This window comes from Macaca mulatta, chromosome 9 (genome assembly GCF_049350105.2).
Source record: "Macaca mulatta isolate MMU2019108-1 chromosome 9, T2T-MMU8v2.0, whole genome shotgun sequence".
NCBI lineage: Eukaryota > Metazoa > Chordata > Mammalia > Primates > Cercopithecidae > Macaca > Macaca mulatta.
Window position 1 is genome coordinate 127,576,168 of NC_133414.1, and position 19,737 is coordinate 127,595,904.

Sequence of the window (19,737 nt, forward strand, 5' to 3'; positions counted from 1 at the left end):
TTTCCCTCTAGTTATAAAATTATAGATAATTTTTATTTTATTCTCTTTTGTATAGTTTCCAGAATGTCTATAATGTTTGTTTTAACTTTATAATAGCATCAGAAATAATAAATATAATTCTTACTTCTTCCATAACTATGTTTTGCTTTTTGTTGATTGAGGACGAAGATTTGTATTTTGTTATACTTAAATATACCACTAGTATTTAACGATAATCATTTTTAATATCAGTGTACAATATATTGTAACCTAAATTTTGCTTTTTAGACAGTTTTTAAAGTACATATCAGGATTGTACTTTCTTTCCTCCCTACAGACAGCCTTTTGATTGATTATCAGTTTACCTTCAGCTTATTACAGGAAGATGATCGCCACCATACTGCCATAAACTTTATAGCAAACCCAGAACAGGTGAGGAAAGATTGTGATCTTTTAAAGTATGATTATCCTAGTGTCAATGGATACAACTTTTTTTTTTCATATTTCATTGTGATTTTACCTCTTCTCAGAATTATCACATTGTAGGGACTTTGTAGAAACTACTAATCCTGTTAATTTTTTCTGTCTTCGTGATTCAATAATTTGTGATTTTGATATTTCAGATTTTGCAAATAGCCCTATATTTTAAATTATATATAATTTCTCCCTTTATATATTCTTGTAACAAAATTTATGCCTATAATTATGCAAACACAGACTGTTCTTATTTAAAAATAAATCTCAGTCAGGTGCGGTGGCTCACGCCTGTAATCCCAGCACTTTGGGAGGCTGAGGTGGGCGGATCATGGGGCCCAGAGATCGAGGCCATCCTGGCCAATGTAGTGAATCCCCGTCTCTACTAAAAATACAAAAATTAGGTGGGCATGATGGCGTGCGCCTGTAGTCGCAGCTACTCAGGAGGCTGAGGCAGGAGATTTGTTTGAACCCAGGAGGCGGAGGTTGCAGTGAGCTGAGATCATACCACTGCACTCCAGCCTGACGACAGAGTGAGACTCCATCTCAATAAATAAATAAATAAATAAATAAAACTAATGAATTCAAAGCATACTATATTAAGTATATTTTCCTTTCCTTTATACCATTCCATAGTAATGGGTTTTCACTGTCCTTTTTTTAAGTCAGTAGTTTGTCTGAGTTATATGAATGATGGCTTCTTTAATGAAATGACTACATCATTGATATCATTGTATAAGCTTTTGAAGTTTAAATATATGAAAGATTAATTGTGAATTTTAATTTCAATCCATCAATTCAGGTAAAGACTCCTAGGTTGTCTTGAAATAATACACATATTTTGCTATCCATCTGAGACTTTATTAAGTTGAAAATCCTGAGAATGGAAATATCAAACATAGGGTTTATTTGGGTTGAATTTTAGTTCTTTTAAAACTAACATTCATACATTTGAAATGAAGTTATGTTAAATATATATATAATTATTTTTATAAATTAATCCATATTGTTAAATCCATATCATATATTTAATGTTTTTTCAAGTAGGTGGAACCTCTAAATATATTATTACCTTGACATTTTCTAGCTTCTTTCCTTTTAATGTAGTTCATTGGACTTGCTGACAACTAATATAATTTCTTAAATTTTTCTTTTCCAGTAAAATAGCATTCTGCCTCCCCCATCACCAAAAAAAAGGAACAGTTTATTTTACATTTTATGTTACTCTTTATTCCCTAGAGTTTAAGAATGACTATATTCTTGGGAAATACATTTAAAGTTTTGACTTTTAAATAAGAATTTAAAAGATATTTTGTTTCAAATGAAGCCATCCTTCACTGATTATCTGTTTATATATAGATACATTAATAATCTCAGAAACTACATTTTTCAATGTGATAAAGTTCTTATACTTGCATTATAATTACCATTGACTTTTTATTGTAGTAAAATAGCCATAAAATAAAATTTATTTTAATAATTTCAGGTATATAATTCAATGGCATTAAGTATATTTATAGTGTGGTGCAATCATCACCATCATCCACATTTTCATTATCCCTAACAGAAACTCTGTGTTTATTAAGCAATAATGCCTCATTCCACACTTCTTTGCAGCCCCTGGTATCTTTATTCTACTCTCTGCCTTTATGAATTGACTCACACTAGGCACTTCATATAAGTGTAATCATTTGTCCTTTTGTATCTGGCTTATTTCACTTAGCATAGTGTTTCCAAGATTCATCCATGTTGTAGCAGGTGTCAGAGGTCATTCTTTACCTTTGGCTTCTTGATTATTTAATAGTAATTCCAAACCTGTGGGGTTCTTTGAAGATCTACGAAATTTAATGTAAGAGGTATGTCTGACTCACAATTTGAGAGTGAATAATATTCCTCCACAGTATTGTCCATAGTGTCATACACTTATGTCCAGATTAGCCACAATTCTAGTTTGCTTCTCTTTTTCTCCTTCAATTTCTCCTTCAATTTCTAGCAATCCCAAGTGCTTTCCAATGTCCCAGCTTTGTTTTACTTTCTACTATCTTGTCCACTTGAAGTCAAGAAACAAGAAAAGTGTTCTGTGAAGCTTAAGGATGCAAAACTGTCATGAGAGGCATCACTAAGAATGCTTATAGTGTCGTTTTGTGTAACCCTCTTTAATTAAAGATATATTCACATGGGAATAATCTCTGAAATTATTATGTATTATTGGGCAAGGCTTATTCTATAAGAAAATAATAATAAAAAGTAGATACCTTAACTACTTATACATTTCCTACATTTTGAAAAATAGATTTAATTTTAACTCACTATCCATCACTTCTAGCCAGTGCTTTCATGTGAACAATTTCTGAACAGGTTTCTCTATAACAGTATTTGCCAAACTTATCCATATCTAACAAACAATGTTCTAAATCACTGATTTTATCACTTACTGGAATAGCTACCGTGTCACTTTTTCAGTACAGCTTTTTAAACCCTAAATGCTTTTTATATGGCTTTAGTTATGGTACCATATAATTCAGCATTGCCTAAACTTGGAATTGATAGAGAATGAACTAGAAGTTTAAAAAGCGTTTTACAGTTTTTTTTATATCAATTGGAAATTTTGTGTGACGTTTTAGCAGCAACAGTTATGCTCATATTAATCTCATCCCAGATAAGCTACACATAATTAAGAAGAGGCAATTTCAAGAGAAAATAAAGATTTAAGCCTCCTCAAGGATATACTGTTTTCACCATGCTTTACTTTAATTAAAAAGTGACTTTTTGGATCCATTTCATTCATAGTAAAAAAAAAAATCCACTCCTCAGACCATGTCCTTTTTTTGAGTTCCCAATCCTCTGAGTGAAGATGAAGATGAAGAAAAAGAAGAAAAAGAATATACCCTGTACTATACCTAATAATGACAGCAACACTATAATTATAAGCACTATGGGCTGAAACCAAAGTTTTTTTCCAGAAATTACTTCATTTAATGCTCACATGAACTTCTTGAGGGAAGTAATTACATCCCCATTTTAGAGATTAGAAAAGTGATTTTTGGAAAGGAAAAGTAATTTCCCCCTAATCAATCAGTCTGTACATTAAAGACCTACTATTTCAATCTAAGGTTATCTGACTCTTCACTAATTCTTTTCATTGCTTCATGAAAATGATTTACTGTATATGAAACTGTTATTGGATTCAAGTATGGTTTGTTTATTATGATGACATAAATCAACATTTGCTACCAGATATCTGCCTTTAATATCCAGATTTTCCTTAGGAATACATTGTGTATATTTGGAAGTATATTTTGTATACCACAACTGAACAATATAATGTATTGAATAGTCCCTATCTGCATGCTGATATAAAAGCATTCTGCATTTATTGCTACAGTCAAAGAGTTACTCAGTTTTTTTTCTCGCCTTCCATTTAATTTATGCCAACTCTGTGTTCACTTATATCTTAAGAGAAATAGGAAAATCTCAATATATTTGACAGTTTTGTGGCATGTACTGCAGAAGGGTTCTTAACAGCTTGTCAATAGAATTCAGTATTATTTGATAATCAATAGAAAATAAGAAGGAAGTTAACTTCCTTCTTATATTCATGGCCTTTTTTGAATATCACTATGATGCCTAATGTAATAGCCTTCTGATTTACTCTATGTTTTAAAATCCAAGGTTTTAGTTTTCTTTGACTACTTCAAATTCTCAAATGCTTTCCTCACAATATTACTGTGCACTACTCTAAAAAAATGCATGACAATCACTCAACCTTATTATAACAAATTTTATTTTACATGCTCTTTCAAGATGATCATTCTTCTTGAAATCTTATTTGCCTCCTGGAAACTGTGACAATATCATTTGATGGATACGGAACACTGTTAAGAGTTCTTCATAGAGACTAAGCTGTTCTTCCATGTAGGGAAATCATTAAGAGTAGATGTTATTTGGAGGTATAAGATTGGGGCTTATATGTCTGTCAAATGGAATGGCCATCACACATCATCCAGCAGCCTTTGCTTTTTATGATGTTCCTTATTTCTCCTGCTATTCATCAGGGAAAGGCCATTTCCTTGTCAGTTTTCCCCTAAGACTGTTATATCAGAAAAGGGGAATTTAGTTGCTTCCATATTTACTTTCTCCTAGGAGCCACTCAGAAAATTGGTAATATATTTTCTATTAGCTTAACTGCTTTATCATATTTAGAAAAATGGTAAAACTAAGGAATTAATATATTCTCTATCTCTCTTACTGCGTTTCACTAGCTAGATCTTAGCAGTATAGATTTTTCTACAAGTCTTTGTAGAGAATATTTAAAATAAGCATAATACACTCAGTATCTGAAGCTAAACTTACCCATTGTGACCATCATTCTTTGCCTTTCCACAGGAACAAATAGTTGTAAATATACAACTATTGAAACTATTTGAAAATCACAAATAACATTTAAAGAAATCTCTTAGGCATATTTCCCTGAAATTAAATGGAAAGAGTCTGTACTCCATTAATGAATGACAAGAGTGGGTTGACTGACATAAAATTAAATACTCAGTGTTTCTGTTGTATAACTGTGTAAACAATATGATCTGCTGGGTTTTTTTTTTTTTTTTTTTTTTTTGGAATAGGTTCATCATTTTTACCTGAAAGTTTTAGTTTATGTAGTTTTTCCCACTTGAAAATATGGGTGTAATAATAAAAATATACACCTAAGAAGAAGTCTTTCCACAAAATAATCTTACATTGTTATAAAATAGCTTGGGACTAATCCAAACCTGTATCATTTAAACCTAGCAAAAAGAATCAAAATACAAATATCAAATTTAAAGTAAGCTTAGTCTACAACTAATTAAAGAGGATCCAAATAAAAATATTAAATTATAGGAGCCTCTGGCTTACATACAAAAGACCAAATCACAATAGAGAAGATAAATGTGGAACTTGATATCTACCTTTGAATTTATTACACATTTTCTTCGTTAAAATGTATAAATGGCATCTACATATATTCAGTTGAATATTTGCAAAATGTATAGAGTTTAAGGAATAAAGCAGCCGTAATTAAATCAGAGTGTAATTTTTATTTTTTAACGTTAATATTTTCTTTTCTGGTAGTCGAACAAAAATCTGGATATATCAATTAATGCATCAAACAACTTTAATCTCAACATTACGTGGTCTGTCGGTTCAACAGGTAAAAAAATGTTGATGTCATATCTCTTTTACATGTGTTCCTATCTGGAAGTTGTTCTAACATGATCTACTGTTAATTAAATAAATGAAATTTAAAAAATATTATATGCCGTAATTATTTTGCTGTTACTGATAAAAATAAGTAGAAAAATGAATAGAGCTTCATTATTTTGTTAACTTTCTCCTTTATTCAATTAAAATTAGATTAGTAACAAATACTAGACACTAAATTAAATTTTTAAATGGCAGTGTTATAAAATGTGATTTTAATTTAGATAAATTGTTTCTTTAATGACTAAGAGACTGAAATTTCAATTGTTTGATTTGCTACTGAAACTATAAATTTTAATTATTAACCTTAATATTTATATAAAACAATGAAATTCTTCTGTACATACTGATTAAAGTAAACATCTATTATTGTCAAGCTTAGAAAATATAATCCCTCTTGTCAGCTTCAGTGCTCAGAGGAGTTAAAAAACTGATACATAATATGTGTTTCATAATAAGGCTAGTAAATTTAAATTACTGGCTTAAAAAGTATATCTGAGAAGCTGTTAAAATTTTTATGTTGAATTATGAAATATATTCTTACCTTAATTTAATTTTTACTTTTATTCTAAAAATTTTATTGGCATCTATTTTCTATATCAAAGGTATTCTGTTGCATAGATGTGCTGGAAATTGTTTCCTTTATATAGAGAATTTAGGGATTCTTAGAAATTTATATTTGACTTCTGAAAATTAAGTCATTATGCTATTTTAATATGTAGAATATTATAATTGAATATGTAGAATATTAATTCAAGAATTAAGAGATCTTTTGCAATTCCAGAATTTATATATTACATTCAAAAAATGAAAATTCAGGCAAATAGGCATTTTGTTACTATTAGTGCCAAACATATAGTAAAATGTTGGCACTATAGGTTTCATTAAGGAAAAAATTCATAATAACCTGTCCTGTTAATTTGAAAGTTATTTCTGACCAGTAAAAAACTATAAGGGTTTAAAAATGTGTCTACAAAAATGTCTATAATACATTTCTAATCACTTTAGAACAATAATTTTAGTATGCAAGAAATCACATGTTCTTTCAGATTCCCAGTCCAAATCTCAGAAATTTTTATTTATCAGATTTGGAGATGAAGTCATGGAATCTGCATTTTATAAAAGCACACAAGGTGATTATGTAATAAGTGGTTAGTTAATTCAATTACTCAGTATACTAATTCTACTTATTTTTACTATTCATTAAGGTGAAAGTTTGCTAAGATTGTTGGAAATGCTTTGTTCTATTTTACTAACTTCAGTAAATATTTACTGAGCACTCAATATGTGTTTAACTAATTGAGCATTTAGCTCATGTTTTAAATTGTGGCCTCCACCCAATTTATTTAAAGCAGTGATGGTTCAATTTGTGGTAAGACAAATAAATTGATTTTTTTCCCATTTTTAAATTGGATCGAGACACACGAAAATATGGTCTGATTTCTTTTGAAATGCTCTGTAGCATTGTAAACAGAATGAGCTCAGTTTCTAGAGCCACATATACCTGAGTTCCAAAGAGGAGTTTACTGCTTAGTAGCTATAAACTTGGGGCAAGTGCTTTAATCTTTCTGAGGCTCAGGTTGAAATCTGAAAAATGGAGGTGATGATACTTCTGGGATATTATTGGTTTTAAAAAAGAATATAAAGTATCTAAGCCAGTGCCTAGTACATTGCACTTAATCAGTGGTAGCATTTTTTAAAATAATTTTTATACTAAATTTATTTCCATTATATTTATGGCAAACCTATTTTCTTTAATTCAAAATTATAAGCCTGAGTATATTTTGATAGTTGTATTTTTATAAGAGCAATTATAAAAACTAAGTATAATATGCATTTTAAATTCATAAAGATATTTCCTAATATTAATTATTTAAATTATTTACATTTTAGCTGGAACAATATCTGGGGAAGAGACTCCTATAGTTTCCAAGAATAATATAAAGGAATACAGAGATAGTTTTTCCTATGAAAAATTTAACTTTAGAAGCAATCCTAACATTACATTCTATGTGTACGTCAGCAACTTTTCCTGGCCTATTAAAATACAGGTAAGTGTTAAGAGTATTTACTTCTAATGACCATTATATCATTAAGAAAAGAATGATGATTTTGTCCAAAGTGATGATATATATATATTTCTTGACTAATACAAAAACATGTATTGACCTTTGATAAATAAAGGTCTGCGAATGTCTGTGATGATGAATTTCTCCATAAAAACCCTCATGGAACCAACAAACTCTATACTTAAAATTTTCAATGATTATTATATACTAAGCTGTGCATCCAACTGAAATATTTTGATTTTCTGATTAATTCTATACTTTAACTGAGGGTTAAATAAATACTGTTCTCATATAACGCCACTTGAAATTATTTTCTGTGTTTGAGTAATCTTTTTACTTTAGCATATTCTGAAAATAATCTGATCTTTCATTAAAGATTTTGAGTTAGCAGTATTTAAGTTACCTCTTTAAGTAATTACCTCTCATCATTAATTTCCTAATCTATACTATATATGTGTTTTACTTTTCATTTTTGTTATGGTTAGAGGTAGCCTACTGAAGACTTCAGATTTACTACTAGGAAAGAATTGGAATATTCTTTCTATCTTGTAGTCAAGGTTTGTGTTCTTAATTTATGTTTTCATGAAAGAAAACCTATCTATTGGGATGTTGGGATTTGTTCATTCCTTTACAACTGATTGATTAGATTGAATTTACGTTAGTTATTTGAATAGCTTATATATATCAATCCTTGTTCATGGCTTTTATGTTTTATATTTTCAGATCATCCCTTCCCTATATATTAGTAAATTACAGCATATGCTCTGTAACTAGAAATGTTTGCAGGTTTTATTTATATCAATTTCTATGTGATTCGTGGAAAGAATGAGTGATTTTAAAAATAATATGTTTACTGGAAAAATGTTTTCTTTTTATTTTTAAGGTTGATGTAACACTTAAATTATGGTAATTATTCAACTGTTCAAGAAATATGAGTATAAATTACTATTCAGTACATGTTTGAGAATTAATTTGAGAAATTTACTTCTTCATTGTATAGTGATTTAGAAGATGATACAGTCAGAAAAATGCCATAAATATTTGTTTTTAAAATTTTAACGTTGAGGATGTATAATTTTATTTCCTAAAATTCATAGAGAAATATTTATCAAATTTCACTTCATTTATTCAGTTATGATTGAAATGGAAAAGGGTTCATCTATAGAACTTACTAATTAGTTATTAAAATTGACATGATTATATTTTAAATTGCTTCCTGTCCTTTATTTCTTGTTTATATAATTTTGAAAAAACCATTACATAGTTATTTTAGAATGTTCTTGAATACTTAATGGCTAGGAATTAACTTTCTACATTGGGTTTTTTTGAGAACTTACTCTTCTGAAGCGAAATCAAAATTTGTGTAACGAGGTTGAAATACTCCACTCTCTCAAAATAATACAGTGTGGAAAATAATTGAGATGGACAAGATACGTGGTCCTGATTTCTCCTCTTTATTAAACTCATTATATTATGCCTAAGAAATATGTTACATTAAAGCATAGAAGTATTAATATATGTGTTTATTTATAAGACTATAATAAACTTTAAATTATAATATTAAACAAAACACAGTAAAATTATTTTAATTATGATTTTAAATACTGGCAGCCATCATTGTACTCCCTTTCAGTAAGTTCATAAGTTTTTTGGATTCCACCTATAAGTGATATCATGCAATATTTGTCTTTTTGTGACTGACTTGTTTATTTAGCATAATGTCCTTCAGTTTCTTCTGTGTTGTCACTAATAGCAAGATTTTCTACTTTTTAAAGGCTGAATAATATTCCATTGTTATGTGTGTGTATGTATGCTTATAAATATATACATATTATGTATATGAAACATATAGATATAAATCACAATTTCTTTATGCTTTCATCTGTCTATCCATGGACACAGCTTGTTTCTATATCTTGGCTATTGGAAATAATGTTGCAAAGAATGTGAGAGTTCAGCTATATCTCTGACATACTGATTTCATTTACTTTGAACATATCCCCAGTAGTGGGATTGCTGGATCATTGGTAGTTTTCTTTTTAATTTTTTGGGGAATCTTCATACAGCTTTACATAATGGGTATACCAATTTACATTCCATCAATTGTGTGTAAGAATTTCCCTTGCTCCACATCCATTCTAACACTTGTTAGCTTTTGTATTTTTGATAATGGCCATCATAACAGCTGTGAGGTGATATGTCATTGTGGTTTTGATTTGCATTTCTTTGATGATTAGCAATGCTGAGCACCATTTCATATGCCTATTGGTCATTTGTATGTCTTCTTTGGAGAAAGTGCAATCAGGTCCTTTGCCCATTTTTTACATTAGGTTTTTGTTTTCTTGCTATTGAGTTCCATGAGTTTCTTCCATATTTTGGATGTTAACTTCTTATTGAATAGATTATTTGCAAATATATTTTTTTCTATTCCGTAGGTTGCCTTTTCAGTTTGTTGTTTCTTTTCCTGTGCAAGGAAGCTTTTTTTAGTTTGATGCAGTCCCACTTGTTTATTTTTGCTTTTGTTGCCTCCACTTTTGGTATTATATCCAAAAAAAATGATTGATAAGGCCAATGTCAAGGAGTTTAGTCCCTTTATTCTGTTTAGGATTTTTATAATTACAGGTCTTTTATTTACATCTTTAATCCATTTTGAGTTGATTTTTGTATATGGTATAAAGTAAGAATCCAATTTCATCTTCTGCATATAGATATCCCAGTGTTACCAATACCATTTATTGAAGAGACTGTGTTTCCCTCACTGTTTATTCCTGGCACTGAGTCAAAGATCAGTTGACCCTGTCTATGGGTTTATTTCTAGGCTCTCTATTCTGCTCCACTGGTATTAGTGTATTTTTATGTCAGCACCTTCCTGTTTTGATTACTATAGATTCATTATATAGTTTGAAATCAGTACGTATGATGCCTCCAGCTTTGTTCTTCTTTCATAAAATTTCTTAGACAATTTGCAGTCTTTTGTGGTTCTTTTTGAATTTTAGAATTTTTTCTATTTCTGTGAAAAATGTCATTGGAATTTTGATAGCAATTGTATTGACTCTGTAGAACACTTTGGGTATTGTGGCCATTTAAACAATGTTAATTCTTCCAATCAATGAACATAGGATATTTTTCCATTTATTTTTGATGTTTTCAATTTCTTTCATAAAATTACTTTATAATTTTCAGTGTACAGGCCTTTCATTTCCTTGGTTAAACTTATTCTTAAGTATTTTATTCTTTTTGTTGCTCTTGTAAATATGATTGTTTACTTAACTTCTGATTTGAAGAGTTCATTGTTAATGTATAGAATTGCAACAGATTTTTGTATGTTGATTTTGTATCCTGCAACTTGACTGAGTTTTTTATTTTTTTAACAGTTTATTGATGGAGTGTCTAGGGTTTCTTGTATATAAGAACATGTCTCTGCAAACAGAGACAGGTTTTCTTCTTCTTTTCCAATTTGGATGCCTTTTATTTTTCCTTGTCTAATTGCTTTGTCTAGGACTACTAGTCCTATGTTGAATAGAAGTAGTGAAACTGGGCATTCTTTTTTCTTTCCTAAAATTAGAGGAAAAACCTTCTGCATCTTGCCATTGTGTAGGATGTTAGCTATTGGCTTGGTGTGTATGTTCTTTATTGTGTTGACGTACATTCTGCTTAAACCTAATTTGTTGGAAGTTTTTATCATGAAACAGTGTTAAACTTTGTCAAATGCTTTTTCAGCACCTATTGAGATGATCATATAATTTTTGTCCTTCATTCTGTTAATGTGGTATATCACATTTTGATTCACATATGTTGAGCCATCCATGCACTCCTGGGATAAATCCCACTAGATCATGTTTTATGATACTTACAATGTACTGTTGAATCAAATGTGGTTGGCTAGCATTTTGTTGAGGATATTTGCATTTATGTTCATCAAGGACATTTGCCTGTAATTTTTCTTTTTTTTCCATCTTCCCTGTGGTAAGCTGTGGTACAATAGTATTCATTTTTATTTATTTGTTTGTTTTCCCTCTTACTGTTACTATTTTATTTATTTTTGAAAGAACAGGATACAGCATTATTAACTATAGTCACCATGTTCTACAATAGAAATTTTCAATTTAATCCACCTATTTAACTAAAATTTTGTGTCCTTTTACCAACATCTCTGAAATGCCATTGATTTTCTTTTCTTGTAGTCTCCTTGTCTGACTTGGGTGTCAGGGAAATGCTGGCCTTACAGCATAAGTTTGGAAGTGTTCGCTCTACTTCATCTTTTCGGAAGAGTTTGAGATGACTTGGTGTTAATGCTTTAAATGTTTGTTAGAATTCACCAGTGAAGCTATCTATTTCTGGGCTTTTCTTTGTTGGAAAGCTTTTTATAACTGATGCAATCATCTTAGTTATTTTTGGTGTGATCAAGTTTTCTGTTTTTACATGATTCAGTCTTGGCAAGTTGTAGTTTTCTAGGAATTTATTCCTTTTTTTCTAAGTTATATACTTTTTTGGCATACAATTCCCTACAGTCGTTTCTTATGACCTTTTGGTATCTATGGTGTCAGTTGTAATGTGTCCTAATATATTTATAATTTGTTTAAATCATGTCTCTTTTTTCTTCGTTAGTCCTGTGCAAGGTTTGTCAATTTTTTAAATTGTTTTAAAAACCAACTGCTTGTTTACCTTTTCTATTGTTTTTCTATTCTGTATTTCATTTATTTCTGCCATGATCTTTATTATTTCCTTCCTTCTGCTAACTTTGGGCTTCATGGTTTAACAATTCTATTGCCATTTATTGTAAGGTAGATCTAGTGGTCATGAACTTCTTCAGCCTTATCAGTTTTTATGTCTCCTTCTTTTCTGAAGGGCAGTATTGCCAGGTAAGGTATTCTTGGTTGGCAGTACTTTTCTTTCAGCACTTTAAATATATCGTCTCACTCCTCACCTGTGAGGTTTCTGCTGAGAAATCTGTTGATATCCTTAGAAGTATTATCTTACATGCGATGGGTCACCTTTATCTTCTTCTGCAATTTTCTTTTTTAGTTTTTACTATCGGATTATGATGTGTCTTAGTGAAGTCCTTTTTAGATTTAATCTGTTTAGTGATGTTCAGCTTCATGGATCTAGTCATCTGTATTTCTCATCAGATTTGGGAAGTTTTTAGCCATTATTTTCAAGTTAATAGATGCCTCGAGTTTAGGGACTGTTGTGGGTGAAATAGAGCAGGTATGGAAGGGAGATATAGAGGTTTTTAAGAGTATCACCAGGGATCTTGGTAGTGTTAGGACTCTTCAGTGTCTTGAGTCTGGTGGTGGATGCATACATTTTTAAAGCATCCACTAAGTAAAATCAAGTGCTATATAAACACAAAGTAATTATGGACAGTTTTCAGCACATTTTTTTTTTTAACAAGAAAAAAGCGAACACATTTTATTAGTTTTCCATGAATGTGGAGATCTTTCTTTCTTTTTTTTTTTTGTCATTCTACTGGGTTTTTTTTAATTATTATTATTATACTTTAAGTTCTAGGGTACATGTGCATAACATGCAGGTTTGTTACATATGTATACTTGTGCCATGTTGGTGTGCTGCACCCATCAACTCGTCAGCACCCATCAACTCATCTTTTACATCAGGTATAACTCCCAATGCAATCCCTCCCCCGTCCCTGCTCCCCATAATAGGCCCTGGTGTGTGATGTTCCCCTTCCCGAGTCCAAGTGATCTCATTGTTCAGTTCCCACCTATGAGTGAGAATATACGGTGTTTGGTTTTCTGTTCTTGCGATAGTTTGCTGAGAATGGTGGTTTCCAGCTGCATCCATGTCCCTACAAAGGACACAAACTCATCATTAAAGAACTGTTTATTTTGTAATTATTCAAAAAGGGCTATTTTAGAAATTCTTGATTGTATCCCCAATATTTATTTATTTGATTGTTATTTTTGATTTGATTGGATATTTATTTGATTGTTATTCAATGTTGAGATTATTGCTGATTTTCTTTCTACTTTTTCTATCAATTACTGAGAATATTTTGAAAATTTCCAACTATTTTTGGTGATGTGTTTCTTTTTTGTAATATTGTCAGATTTTCTTCTTGTTTTTTGAAATTGTAGTAGTTTGTGCATATACATTTACAGAAAAGGTCCCTTTACTGACCCCTTTATTTTTATGAAATGTTCTTTTTTGTCTTTATTAAATCTATATACCAAACTACTTTCTACTCTCCAAATATCTGTCTTCTCTCATTGATTTCTTTTTGCTGGTTATTTTTACATTCTATATTATTTTTCTTTCAAATGACCTTTATGGTCTTAACCTTGTATTCAACTCTTGCTTAGCCTTTGTCTAATTGTGAATGTAACCTCCCTTATACCTAACTACTAGAAATTACTCTTTTCTTACAACTGGCATATTCTTCAGCTTATCACAGTTTATTTATATTTATTGTTTCCACTTATTTATCCCCTATTAGCCCTTAAACTCCTTTACAGAAGAAACTATATAATTTTTTGTATTTTTAGTACTTAGCTGAGGTAGCTAAAGGAATAGTTTTTAAATTAAGAGATGAGTAGTATATTTCTCTGGAGAAAGGAATGTACAGATAAAATATGCTTTCTTATACTCTTAAAAAAGTTTAACTTGCAATGTAGTTTATTAGTACAATAAGAGATTCCTCCCTTATATTTACAAAAGTCACATAGGTTTCTTATTTAATAATAACCCAAATTCTTTCTTTTCCCAAAATGAAATTTTATAGTAAGTTGTTTTGTTAGTTAATATTTTTTATAAGAAACAGAAATCGTGCATGACTAACAAACAGAAGGAAATGTATTCTTAGCATAAGGTGTTGCTAACAATATAAAAGGGAAGAATAAATCATCAGGTTTTCAATAAGCAGAAAGCTTTCATTCCAGCAGTTTTCACCTATGTGCATTAGTTAACATTCTTAACTGGGCATGCCTGCTGTATTGAATGAAATCTCATGATTTCTCTAACGCATCCTATAAATATTCACTCAAGATCTAAAATCTTAAGTGAATAAATCCAACTGGCAAATTTAGGACACCTGTCTAACTTCCTCCTGACCCATAATGGTGCAAGAAAAAAAAATTGTCCTGGAAAGTAGTTTTTAGGCTTCTATGCTAGAAGATATGGGACTTGGATTCACAACCCCAATAGGGAAAAAATCTGAAGAAATAATTCTTTGTTTGGTCAGGAGATATTTGGTGATCAAAAGTCAACAAATACTTGTTATCATGGATAACCTTGGTAGAAGCATATATCTTATTTATCTAATAAATAAGAATATCTTTCTGAAATCAGTGTTTCCTTATTCTAGGGAAATAATGCACACTTGACTATAAAATAATGTAATTGATATTAAAGAAAGAAGGCTTCAGTTACTGTGATTTTTAAAAATATGCAATTAATCTGCTGCAAAGTGAATTATATGTAACATTTTCATCAATGCCAGTTCTAATGTAGATATTCTTATCTTGCTTCCAGGTTACAATTGTTTGCCTTCTCATTGTCAGTAAGCAGTAGGTATTAAGAACACGGGTTCTAAGTCAGACTACTACCTCAATTTGAAATTCTTAAATTATAAGTGATACGATTGAGAGGAAGGTTTTTGTTTGTTTTTTAAGTCACAGTCTTTCCATTTCTTCCTTTGTCAAATGGGAGATGATAATATTGCCTACCTTTATTAGTTTCTCTTGCTGTGTAGCAAGTTATCACAAGCTTATTAGGTTAAAACAAGAACTATTTATTATTTTATAGTGTCTGTTGGTCAGGAATCTGGGCATGAATTAACTGCCCTGTGTTAAACCCTGTCCTCAGGGTTTCACAAGGCTGAAATTACGGTCTGTTGAGGTACCGACTTGTCTGAGGCAGAAGGACTTCTTCCAAGGTCACTAGTTGTTGGCAGAGTTCAGTGCATTGAAGTTGTAGGTCTCAGGTTTTTCTAGTTACTGTTAGCCAGGGGCTCTTCCTAGCCCCTAGAAGATGGCCACTGTTCTCTGCTACATGGCCCTCTCTACAATATGACACTGTGCTTCTTTCAGACCAGTTATACAATCTCTTTTCCTTTAAATCTCTTTGTTCAGTCTGTTATAATGGAGACTGATAAAATTCAATAATCATAGGAGTGACCATTCTTCCACCTTTGGCGTATAATGTAACCTAATCAAGGGAGTGAATTTTCCATTGTACTCACATATTCCACTTATACTTAAGGGAAAGGCTTTAACATATATTGAATTAAAATATTAGAAATGTGTATATGTTTATCTTTCGAATTAGGGTAAAAAATGGAAAGTTATTTAAAGTAATATGAAAATACAGTAAAGATATTGACTGAAATAATAGTATTATAGTTTTATCAAAATAGTTCTTTTTATATAAAATAAATTTTCTTACAATTTATATTATCAAATATGTTTTCACTCCTACTACCTACTTCCTGTCCTTTCTTCTGTAAACCCTTTAGATTTTAATTTTATTTTTATTAATTTATTACTTTATAAAACATTTTAGTGTGAATTACATGCCAATCAAGCAATTATTATGGTATAAAGACTGCATGTGGGTAAAGACAGTGATAATAACTGTTTAATTAAAAGGCAAGTTTTATCTTCTCGGTCTAGTAGCATCATTGTTGCCAAAATTCACTGGTTCTATTTTTCTTTATAATTATACAGATGTTTGAGAAATAAATATCCTTGTTAAGGATTTTTATCATATTTTTGTTAATACTATACCAAGTTTTTGATAACTAATTAGAAGTTTTTTCTTTTACTGTTCCTAAATTATATGTGTTGTAAACATTTCTTCTAGTACCATAGTCTTTTATATCTGAATGGAATTCTAGAAATCAAGACATGTTTTAAAATGTCAAATGCATAATATACTTACTAGAGTAGGAAATTTTAAGTTGGCAGCTATTTGTACAGAATTAATCAGACATTAATTTAACCATTGAGATCTTCTACCATTTAAACATATTATTTGATTAATTTATGTACTTTGGAAAGCTGTTTTGATCTAATGTAAATCAAAAGTTTTCTTCATTGTCTTCTAACTTCAATAGAATGTTTATGTTTTAGGTTGCCAATCTCTTTAGCATTTAAATATCCTTAAGATCCTTTAGAAATTTTAATTGTAACTGTGAGACATATAGCAGTGTTATGTGATAAATGTTCCAATAATATAGTAATTAAACAGGGAAAAAACCCTTTTTGTTTTGAAATGCTGGGAATCCTGCCATTGAGTTCATTTGCATGTTTGTAATATGAGATTTTATTTTGGTAGCACTTGTTCTTCATGATTTATAATGCCATGCAATTAAATCTTGACAATAAACAATAGAAAAAAATTACTACTATAGCGGTTGTGCTAATAACTTCAAAAAAAGTGTATTGAACTTCAGTACTTTGTATTCTCCTACAATGGTGCTGTTCATCAACATTTATATAGCACAGTTTAAATTAAATTAAATTGACTCTAAATTACCTGTTTCTGAGCAAACTGGTTTTGACAATTCACTATTATGTCAATCTGCAAAGTGATGTCATAATGTAGATTAGATTTTTTTAATGAGAATGATGCTGGGAATTATTCTTCAATTTGCAATTCTAATTTCCGTTCTGTACTGGTTAATTTCCTTACTAATATTGGTTAAGTTATACAGAAGAAAATCGAAAAAGGAATGAATCCTAATGCTGATGTCTATAAAATTTTATCGCAAATAAATTAGCATTTTCAACATAGATGAGTCATTTGAACACACACACACACGAAACAGAAAACTACTGGTGAAGTAGGTATTAAAGAGGATGTTTTAACTTATACATATGATTTGAAAAGTAAAGCTATCATAAATATGTGCTGATGAAGTTGCCCTTGTATATATATATTTTTCAAATTGAGGACACTTAGAAGAATTATATTGCTATTTGTGGTTCTTGTCTTTTAAATTGTTATATGCTTCAATAAGTTATCGTATATATTTTCAAATATGCTTTTTTCTTTTCTAAAAAGGTTTCAATTCTTTTTGTCATTAAACCAACCAAGGTGACATAAATTCAAAAGGTAGTATTAGAAATTGTTAATTTTATCAGTTAAAGATATATTAACTATACTAATTAGAAATATAAATGTGGGCCAGGCGCGGTGGCTCAAGCCTGTAATCCCAGCACTTTGGGAGGCCGAGACGGGTGGATCACGAGGTCAAGAGATTGAGACCATCCTGGCTAACACGGTGAAACCCCGTCTGTACTAAAAAATACAAAAAACTAGCCAGGTGAAGTGGCGGGAGCCTGTAGTCCCAGCTACTTGGGAGGCTGAGGCAGGAGAATGGCGTAAACCTGGGAGGCGGAGCCTGCAGTGAGCTGAGAGCTGGCCACTGCACTCCAGCCTGGGCGACAGAGCGAGACTCTCTCTCAAAAAAAAAAGAAATATAAATGTGAATGATATAACAAATATGTAAGAAACACATATAGAGGAGAATGGAGGATTTTCTAATAGCTATAAAATAATACTGGCTATGATAGGTACAAGTGTTCAGAAAATTCACACAAGGAAGATGTATTACATTTACACTACGTTAACAGAATTGAGTGGTGAAACCAGAGACCATATTGCCCACAGAGCGGAAAACATATACTGTCTGGTTCTTTACAGAAAAAGTTCGTTGACTTTTTATCCAAAATGCTCTTATCTAATGCCTTATCCAGAGCTATCTTTACAAACAATAAAATTGCTTGAATTAGGTGAGATGGTATAAGTGTAACATCTGCTTTTCTGAGAAAATGTCATATGACAAACATTTTCAACTTTTCCAGTGGTAAAATAAATTTGAGTAAAGAAGATTTTTATTTCTTTAAATTATTAATTTTTAAAAAGTCATTAATTATATTTTGAAATCTAATGAAACTCTTCTAAAAATTTTAATGCAGTTTTGTTAAATATTCATAATAATCCCATAGATATTTTTAGATGGTTGCCCTCGTAATATAATATTCTTTTCTAAAATACCCTGGTTTTTATATAACATACTGTAAACAATTTTAGTTTTAATATAATAATCATTAATATTTTTAATACTTGAGAATTTTTTTCAGATCATATACTTCCATAGTCTCTTACTGGAAATTTGGAGTTATTTTTGTTTTAAAAAACAACAAGATGATGAATACCTTTGTGTGCATTTTATTTTGGAAAATTATTTCTTTTGCACATATGTCCCCAAATTAAATTATTGGGTTAAAGTATATAAACAAATTTATGATTGGATATTATGCACTAGGCATTATTCAAAGTATTTTACATGATTTAGTGCTGTTATTCCTAACTTATAACATATTTTTATTATCTAAATTTTTATAAATGAACAAAATAACTTGTTCAATTTCATACAGTAGGCAATTGAATTGAGATATGAGACTGGTAAATTTGACACCAGATCCCATTCTACAACTATTAACTCACACTTGCGTTATTTTACTATAATTTTATTAGTATTAATATTAAGGCTAAACATTTTTCCATTTATAAAATATTTACTGAGGAGAATTTATAAACAAACATATTTATAATCTTACGTTGTATTTATATCTCAGGACAACTTCCTGAGGATATTTTATTTTAGCTCTAGACACTCTTCCATTTTAAACCCAAACTGGAAGTGTGTAAAAGTTAGTCATTTGAAAAAAATATAACTATACTTGGTTTGTTTGCAATTACAATTAAATATTACCTCTTGAGGTTTGTAAAGAACTTCTACTTCAGAAATTTAAAAAAAGAATGACTTAATTTTTGGCAAAGATATTAAAGTATGAGTATTATATTTTGGGTTTGATTTGTGAACTACTGCATATCTTTAAGAATTCATCAGTATCCATAATCTCAGAAAGCAGTATGTTTACAATAATGGATCAAATAAAATATTAATATAATTGTACTTCTACTTCTACTCTGGACTCTTGTTTCATAT

The 19,737-nt window shown here is 30.1% G+C and overlaps 1 protein-coding gene across 4 annotated transcripts in view; it reads left to right on the plus strand.

The window, feature by feature from the left end:
• ATRNL1 (attractin like 1) overlaps nt 1-19,737 on the plus strand; it is an 831,070-nt gene that overhangs the window by 354,536 nt on the left and 456,797 nt on the right. For all 4 annotated transcript variants that reach the window (XM_002808513.4, XM_015148255.3, XM_015148256.3 and 1 more), the window contains 3 exons: nt 317-411; nt 5,563-5,641; nt 7,585-7,742. In XM_002808513.4, coding sequence (XP_002808559.3) covers nt 317-411; nt 5,563-5,641; nt 7,585-7,742 — 332 coding nt within the window. The remainder of the gene's footprint in view (nt 1-316; nt 412-5,562; nt 5,642-7,584; nt 7,743-19,737) is intronic.